Source organism: Rhinopithecus roxellana, chromosome 11 (genome assembly GCF_007565055.1).
Source record: "Rhinopithecus roxellana isolate Shanxi Qingling chromosome 11, ASM756505v1, whole genome shotgun sequence".
Taxonomy (NCBI): Eukaryota; Metazoa; Chordata; class Mammalia; order Primates; family Cercopithecidae; genus Rhinopithecus; species Rhinopithecus roxellana.
Genome location: NC_044559.1, coordinates 11,852,224 through 11,861,586, shown reverse-complemented (window position 1 = coordinate 11,861,586; position 9,363 = coordinate 11,852,224). Strand labels below are relative to the sequence as shown.

The 9,363-nt window shown below is 39.7% G+C and overlaps 1 protein-coding gene across 1 annotated transcript; it reads left to right on the top strand.

The window, feature by feature from the left end:
• On the top strand, positions 1 to 4,463 carry DYDC2 (DPY30 domain containing 2). Its single transcript, XM_030941174.1, has 3 exons — positions 1 to 147; positions 504 to 626; positions 4,272 to 4,463. Exons 1-3 carry the CDS (start codon positions 1 to 3, stop codon positions 4,461 to 4,463), a joined length of 462 nt encoding a protein of 153 aa, XP_030797034.1.
• Positions 4,464 to 9,363: the final 4,900 nt, after the last annotated feature.

The following is a 9,363-nucleotide window of genomic DNA, read 5'->3' as shown; positions in this document are numbered from 1 at the left end:
ATGGAAACAAACTACCTAAAGAGGTGCTTCGGAAATTGCCTGGCCCAGGCACTGGCAGAGGTGGCAAAGGTTCGGCCCAGTGACCCAATAGAATACCTGGCTCACTGGCTTTATCATTATGAGAAAACAGCGAAAGCAAAAGAAAAGGTGTGTATGGGCCCTGGGACTTAGGGAGGGCCCAGCTTTCCCAGAGTAATTTGAAAGCCAAGACACAAGGCAGGATTCTGGAGCTGGCCTGGGGAATTTCTTGGTTTCTTTGATTTGCTGTTAGATCCAGATATCCCTGAAGCATGGGGATCCTGGGGGCTGAGAGGAGTGGGGCTTCAACTCAGAGGAGCTGTGGAGTTGAAGGGTTTGTTACTACTAGCAGGCTAAAGCTAGTTACAGGAGGAAACTCAACGAGCCCAAAAGGCCCACAGCCCAGATCAGTCCCCAGTGAGGGGACCCCATTTATAAGGCTTCCCTGGATGCTGACCTGATTCGACTCTGTCACCTCACCCCAGAATAGGGAAGAGAAGATCCAGCTACAGGAGGAATATGACGGTAGCCTCAAGGAAATGGAAATGACAGAGATGCTGAAACAGGAAGAATATCAGATTCAACAGAACTGTGAAAAGTGTCATAAGGTAGGGAGAAGGACTCAGCTTTGGGTGGCCGCACACATCCCAACATGGAATCCAGGAAAGCCACAAGTCAGCCCAGTCCCCCCTCAAGGCACATTAAGGATCCCTTTAGCCTGATTTTCACTCTGTATTAACATATTTGCATACAAACCAATGTTATTGACAATCTTTGTTAATGAAAAAATGAGATATTAAAAGACAGATTTGTCTTAGATTTCAGGAAATACTCTGGTGCTACTGGTTTTTTAAAAATCTGGTTTTTTTTTTTTTTGTTTTTTTTTTTTGAGATGGCGTCTCGCTTTGTTGCCCAGGCTGGAGCATGGTGGCGCAATCTCGGCTCACTACAGCCTCTGCCTCCTGGGTTCAAGCGATTCTCCTGCCTCAGCCTCCCGAGTATCTGGGACTACAGGCACATGCCACCACACCCAGGTAATTTTTTTTTTTTTTTTTTTTTTTTTTTTTTTTTTTTAGTAGAGACAGGGTTTCACTGTGTTAACCAGTATGATCTCAATCTCCTGACCTCGTGATCCACCCACCTCGGCCTCCCAAAGTGCTGGGATTACAGGTGTGAGCCACTGCACCTAGCCAAAATATCTGGTTTTTTAAAAAACCTGATTTTAAAAAAATCTATTCACTTGGAGCAAATATTTTTTCATATAAGATCCTTTGAGCCCTTTTCAAGTAGTAGTCAATATTTTTCAGAAACCAAATATGGTTGTTACCAGTGCATACCTCAGATATTTAACTTAGTATTTAGTATTTGGTTTATTATATTCTATTTGCTTTTACGTGAAACTTCAGATGCCTCCTCTGTGATGCTGTAATATTAGGTGTAAGTTATTAAGCTGGAATAGCTGAAGACAACTCTGCATTTGTCAGTCTAAAAGGATATCTTTTACCTCCCACAGTTTTTTTCACAATCTCCTGAAAAACACCTTATGCCATTCTGTGCTTTCTACAAAGCGGTAGATACCTGGATAGAGAGTCATCTCAATTGCAATGTTGAGTTTGATATCTGACATCTTTTTAACTATCACTATACTCCGTGCATTAAAGTCTTTAATGCAGTCCATTACAATTCACTAGCATTTGCTAGCTTCCAAGCCAATTTGAAGACATGAAAATATTAAGCTTATTTACATTTATACTAATATACTCAATGTCATCATAAAGAATATGTTTGCTTTTTAAAGCCTAGATGTCTTGTAAATAAATCAAAAGATAGTTTCATTCTATTGTTTGACAGTAGTCTAAAGGAACTCTCCCTCAGGAAAGATTCCTTCTTTAATCAATTGTTTGGAGATGGGAGAAGTGAGGATCATTCAGCAGAATTTGTCATCACCTTGTTGCCCACCTCTAATCCATTTATCTAACACCATGTTTTACTGTTAATAGAAATATAAATATATAAGGCAATAAGAAATATATAAAGAAGACTCCCAAAACTCCACCCTAGTTTTATGGTAGCTTTATTAAGGAAAATTTCTCAGCTCACATCAGTATTTTGAATTGTCTTTTTGTGTTTCACTGAGGAGGTTTTGCATCCTGTAGCAATATTCCTTAACAAGATTTAGGTAAGTAAATGGTATGTCATTCTTTTGCCAAGTGTGTGATGTAGGCAGTTGTAAGGAAAGATGGGAAATGAAAACCAGCACAATGTCTAGACTGTGTGCAAGTTCTCAGTTTTAGGAAAGAGTTCATGTGTAGGTTGTGATTATGGAAATTGATTCCCTATGTTAGAAGGAAATAAAGAGAACCCAAGAGTGATCTAAAATGAAGCCAAATTTATAGTTTACCTGGCAAGAGAGAGCCACAACATTAAGATGTGAGTTACTCTCCAAGCAAACTTTGACAAGGCTAAATAAAGGACAAAGAGGCAGAGGTGTGTCAAAAAGACAAGATTCCAAGTTCTGGTTTCTGATTGATTCAAGGTGGATTACAAACTCTTCCTTGCTATTGGTCACCTTCACATTTTGTGTGACTAGTGCTGGGAAAACCAATTTCAAACTGGCCCAGGATGGGTTGCATAAAATTTCAACAGGGCTGCTAGTTTACCTGATGAACTGATATGCATATACTCAAAGCTTTGCAGTTTTTTCCGTAATCTCTTTAAAAACAAAACAAAACATCGTGACTTGGATACAGGTTAGCAAGTCTTTGAGTACCCGAGATTGAATACTGCTTATCTACTGGATGTATCAAAAGACGAATAGAAACAGAATGCTCTGTATGGTAGGGATCATATCCAATCATCCAAACCAAAAAGTATCCATAGAGGAGGTAGAATTTGAGTCAGGCAGAGGTTATCCTTGGTATTAATATCTCTTCATTAAGCAGATGCAGCTTTAAGTAAACGATAATTTTGTTTCTGAGTCAGAAGAAAACTCCTATTGTTTATGAAGATCTAAACTATACAAATGTTTTAGAAATACATGTTTATGGAATCAATAGCTATTTGCTGCATAGACCCAATAGTTTGAAGTTTAGAAGGGTCTCAGAGACCATGTGGACAAGGATGAGCCCCACAGGACTCATTGTAGAATGGACCTGTACGACTTCCAGGCAAAGACTGGCGTGGAGGGGGTCAGTAGAGCCTAAGCTCCAAGGATTCCTACCTCAGCCCGGGACGATGTTAGACTGCTCAATATTGTCTCATAGGTCACTGAAGCTCTGTTTGTTTTTTTCCTGTGTGGTTCAGTTTGGATAATTTCTACTGATCTACCTTCATGTTTACTGACCATTTCTTCTGCAATGCCCTATATCCTATCTGGAGATTCTGTGAATTTTTTCACTTCAGATATTGTACTTTTCAGTTCTAGAATTTCTATTTAGTTTTTTAAATATAATTGCCATTTTCTTTGCTGATACATCTTAACTTTCACATTATGTCCATTTTCCACCTTGGATTTTTAAAAATATTTGTAATAGCTGTTCTTGTCTGTTAATTCCATCATCTGTGTCATTTGAGGACCTTTTTCTTTCTTTCTTTTCTTTTCTTTTTTTTTTTTTGAGATGGAGTCTCACTCTGTCACCCAGACTGGAGTGCAGTGGCAAGATCTCAGCTCACTGCAACCTCCACCTCCTGGGTTCAAGTGATTCTCCTGCCTCAGCCGCCTGAGTAGCTGGGATTACAGGCACCCGCCACTACACCCAGCTAATTTTTGTATTTTTAGTAGAGAAGGGTTTCACCATGTTGGCCAGGCTGGTCTCGAACTCCTGACCTCATGACCTGCCCACCTCGGCCTCCCAAAGTGCTGAGATTACTGGCGTGAGCCACCATGCCCAGACCATTTTGGGGCCTTTTTCTATTTAATACTTTTCCTCTAGATTATGGTTCACGTTTTCCTACTTTTTTACATGTATAGTAATTATTACTTGTGTTCTGGACATTGTAGAGGACATTTTATAGGGAGTCTAGATTGTGTTGTTTTCCATTAAAAGATGTTGGGTTTTGTTCTGGCAGGGAGTTAAATTATTGGTGAATCAACTTCATTCCTATAGATTTGGTTTTATGCTTTGTTAAAGCAGGGCTATTTCAGTTTGTTTCTTAGTCTCTGGCATGAAAATAGCAATACTGTGTTTTTGCCATACATCTTGTGTGCTTTAGTCTCTAATAATAACTTTTCTGCTGTTTTGTTTTCTTTTTAGGAACTGAATTCTGAAACTGTTTCCACGAAGAAGACCATATTCATGCAGGAGGACACAAACCCCCTTGAGAAGGAGGCCTTGAAGCAGGAATTCCTGCCGGGTACTTCCAGTAGGATTCCAGGAATGCCTCAACAGGTTCCTCCTTCAGAGTCTGCTGACCAGATTGACTGGAACTTCAAAATGCCAAAATAAATAAATTACAAGGAGGCTTTTCAGCATGAAGTTGCTCATGAAATGCCTCCTGGCTCCAAATCTCCTTCTTAGGTTACCAGAAGGTAGATGCTTCTGATTTACTTTTCTCAAAGCTGGAAGCCAAGTAAATGCCAGCTAGAACCAAGATTTAAGGGGCTGTAAAAGGAGAGTTCAGAGACTCTCCAGCCTACTCCTGTTCTGAAAAACCTTTAATCATGTGAATATTTGAACTAGTTATAGGATAAAATAAACTCAGAATACAGATTTTAAATAAGTAAACAAATGGCTGTGACTTTTTCCTCTTGTTTTTTCAACGTTTTGGAGACTACACAGTGAAAATACATCTGTTGGGGTGATCAGACCCGACACCAGGTTGTGGGGGCTACGAAGTCTGGTGAAGTCGAAGGAATGAGAAAAGACAAGAGAGAAAGTGGGACCAGGGGGCCAACGCTGGTATGGAGGCTGCAAAGGCCCCAAGCTCTGGGATCCCACACTATTTATTGGTGATCAAACAAAGAAACAGGTGGTGAGGATGTGGGGGTTGAAAGGAAGTGATGTATCAAATGAACAAGCTACAGCTGTGATGGTTTAGCATTTTCTTTGAAACATATGGCTACTTGAGATAATGGGAGTGCTAGAAGCAAGGAGCCAGCAAGTCTAGACACATTCCAAAGGCCCCAAGGAGTTTTACCCTGGACCCTGGACATGTTCCAAGCCCTGCCACAGCTCCTCTCTCAACACTCAGCTTTCCTCCCAACACACATCCATCTCGTGTGTTCATGTCTTAACTTTTGCTTCACTTCACAGTCAGGCCTCTCAGAGTATTATTTACACATATCCTGGAGTCTGCCTTTGTCACTGATAGCAGATATTTTTCTTCAACATATATTACCAGTTTTTTAATACTTTTTTTCACTTTTTGTAACTGTGGTAAAATACATGTAAGACGTACCATCTTAACCATTTTTAAGTGTGCAGATCAGTGGTGTTAAGTAGATTCATATTCTTTTGCAACCATCACCACCATCCAGCTCCAAAACTCATCTTGCAAAACTGAAACTCTACACCCATTAAATAATAACTCACCATTTCTCCCTCTCCCCAGCCCCTGGCAACCACCATTCTACTTTCTGTCTCTGTGATTTAGATTACTCTGTAAGTATGTTGTACAAATAGACTCATACAATATTTGTCCTTTTTGTGACTGGCTTATTGCATTTAGCATAATGTCCTCAAGGTTCATTCATGTTGTAGCATGTGTCAGAATTTCCTTTTTAAGGTGGAATAATATTCTGTTGTATGTTTATAACACATTTTGCATATCCATTTATTTCATTGTCAATCAGTGGGCATTCATCCATCAATGGATATGTTCACATTTTAGTGATTGTGAATAATGCTGCTGTGAACATGACTCTACAGATACCTCTTCAAGACCCTGCTTTCAGGTCTTTTGAGTATATGCCCAGAAGTAGAATTGCTGGATCATATGATAATTCTGTTTTTAATTTTTTGGGAAGCCACCATTCCATTTTCCACAGCAGCTGTACCATTTTACATACCCACCAACAGTGCACAGGGTTCCAATTTCTCCACATCCTTACCAACACTTGTTATTTTGTAATTGTTGTTGTTTTGATAGTAACCATCCTAATAGATGTGAGGTGGTATCTCATTGTAGTTTTGATTTGCATTTCCCTTATAATGAGTGATGTTGAGTCTGTACTTATTGGCCATTTGTATATCATTTTTGGAAAAATGTCTATTCAAGTCCTTTGCCCATTTTTTTATTGCTTTTTTTTTTTTTTTTGCTGTTGAGTTTTAGGAGTTCTACATATATTCTAGATGTTAATCCCTTATCAAATATATGATTTGCAAATATTTTCTCCCATGCTGTGAACAAATGAAATGTTGACTTTTCACTGTGTTGATAATAATAACAGGTATTTTGAAACAGCTTAAATGGCAGTAAACTTTAAAGGTTTGAAAAAAATGTTTTTAATTACTTTCTATCTACATTCATTCAAATATCATCTATATGCTAAGGACTTTAGATTTATATCTTTAATCAAAATTCCCTGAACTTGACTGCTTGACGTCTCTACTTGGATGACCAATGAACACCTCGAACTTAACTCGTCTCAGTGGACTTTCCCTGATAGTTTCTCTGAAGCAGTTTCTCTCCATCCTTCCACTTGCTCAGGCCAAAACTCTTGGTGTCCCCTTTGACTCCACTTTTTTTGTCACCCTACATCTGGTTTGTTGGCTTTCCATTTAAATAAAGTCAGAATTCAACAACTTGAATGCCCAAACCACACTCATCTTTCTCTAGGTGGTCACAGTAGCCTGTTAACTAGACCCATTCTTTTTTTTTTTTTTTTTGAGATGGAGTCTCGCTCTGTTGCCCAGGCTGGAGTGCAGTGGCGCCTTGGCTCACTGCAAGCTCCGTCTCCTGGGTTCATGCCGTTCTCCTGCCTCGGTGTCCTGAGTAGCTGGGACTACAGGTGGCCACCAGCATGCCCAGCTAATTTTTTGTATTTTTAGTAGAGATGGGTTTTCACCATGTTAGCCAGGATGGTCTTGATCTGACCTCATGATCTTCCTGCCTCGGCCTCCCAAAGTGCTGGGATTACAGGCATGAGCCACCGCACCCAGCAACTAGACCCATTCTTGATCTTCTCTAGTCTGTCCTCAATTCTAGTTACAGAACATACATAGCAGTAATCAATTTCCTAAAATAATAAAAATATTAATACTAAATACTATTTATAATGTATTAGTATAACCTATGAAAAGTACCTGGGGGAATAAACATCAGACTGTTAATAGTGTTGTTTCCAACAAAAGTAACTATCAACAGAGTAAACAGACAACGTACAGAATGGGAGAAAATTTTTGCAAACTATGCATATGACAAAGGTCTAATCTCCAGTATCTATAAGGAACTTAAACAAATTTACAAGAAAAAAACTCAGCCTCATTAAAAAGTGGACAAAGGATGTTAACAGACACTTCTCAAAAGGAGATATACATGCGGCCAACAATCATATGAAAAAAGCTTGTCACTGATCATTAGAGAAATGCAAATATAAACCACAGTGAGATACCATCTCACACTAGTCAAAATGGCTATTATTAAAAAGTCAAAAAATAACAGATGCTGGCGAAACTATGGAGAAAAAGGAACACTTATAGACGGTTGATGAGATTGTAAATTAGTTCAACCATTGTGGAAGGCAATGTAGTGATTCCTCAAAGACCTAAAGACAGAAATTAAACTATTCGACCCAGCAATCCCATTGCTGGGTATATATCAAAAGGAATATAAATTTTTCTACAATAAAGACACATGCATGCATATGTTCAATGCAGCACTATTCACAGTAGCAAGGTCATGGGATCAACCTAAATACCCATCAATGATAGACTGGATAAAGAAAATGTGGTGCATATACACATGGAATACTATGCAGCCATAAAAAATGAGATCATGTCCTTTACAGGGACATGGATGGAGCTGGAGGCCATTTTCCTTAGCAGACTGATGCAGGAACAGAAAACCAAATACCACATATTCTCATTTACATGTTCTCACTTATAAGTGAGAGCTAAATGATGAGAACACATGGACACATGGTGGGGAACAACACACACAGGGGCCATTTGGAGAGTGGAGGGTGGGAGGAGGGAGAGGATCAGGAAAAATAATTAATTGATACTAGGCTTAATACATGGGTGATGAAAATAATCCATATGGTAAATCCCATGACACATGTTTACCTATATAACAAACCTGCACATCCTGCACATGTACCCCTGAGCTTAAAAGTTTAAAAAAAAAAAAAAGTGATGTCTCAGTAGCAGGAATTATGGAAGACAATGACTTTCAGTTATATATTTTTCTGATAATTCAATCTTTCCAATGAGTATGAGTTACTTCTGTAAGAAAAACGGAACACATACCTTCAGTGAAGACTGAATTTTAGAATGTTTCTACTTACAGACATCAAAAGGTTGAGTCTTGTGGCTGCCTCAATGTCTTTCAACTAAAGGACAGAAGCCGAGTATTTATGTTCCTTAGTTTCTTAGTCAGTACCTCCTTCGGTTCTCCTTTTTGAAATGGAGTCTCACTCTGTCACCCAGGCTGGAGTACTGTGGCACGATCTCAGCTCACTGCAACCTCCACCTCCCAGGTTCAAGTGATTCTCCTGTCTTAGCCTTCCGAGTAGCTGGGATTACAGGTGTGCACAACCACGCCCGGCTAATTTTTGTATTTTTAGTAGAGATGGCTTCACCATGTTGGCCAGGCTGGTCTTGAACTGCTGACCTCGGGTAATCCGCCTGCCTCAGCTTCCCAAAGTGCTGGGATTACAGGTGTGAGTCACCACGCCCGGCCCTTCCTTCAGTTCTATTGGACATACTCTCTCATTTTTGTTAGCAACCATTTTTTAAGCATTTGTGTGTCCTGAGAAGGACAGCTGCATAATTTGTAGGGCCCAGTGCAGTATGGAAATACAGAACCTATAAAGAATTTCAAGATGGTAAAAACAGAGCTCTACTGATGGATAGTGTTCCCAAGGGACTGAAAATTGCAAAGAAAAATGGCCCAGTTCCCCTATCCCCTCAGGGAAATGCTTAGAGGTCACTGGCAATGTTTGTGCTGCCCCTTTCTGAAGGACACATTCTTTCTAAAGGGAGTTGAATGCCTTCATTCAGGATATAGCCTTTCTCCCCTCTCTTGGTAAGGTGCCATTATGAGTCTCAGCTCTGGTCAAGCTTACCCTGCTCTCCCAGGTAAACTGAAGAGACACTGTCTTATTTTCCTCACTTCCTAATTCCTGTGGTCGGCAAGTCTCTTCACCAATCCTGTCTACCTTTCAGGGCAGCTATGATGGGCACG

Coding starts and splice junctions, on each gene's coding strand:
- DYDC2 (XM_030941174.1), top strand. CDS start 1: ATGGAAACAAACTACCTAAAGAGGTGCTTCGGAAATTGCCTGGCCCAG. Junction 148..503: donor CAGCGAAAGCAAAAGAAAAG/GTGTGTATGGGC, acceptor ACCTCACCCCAG/AATAGGGAAGAGAAGATCCA. Junction 627..4,271: donor ACTGTGAAAAGTGTCATAAG/GTAGGGAGAAGG, acceptor TTTTCTTTTTAG/GAACTGAATTCTGAAACTGT.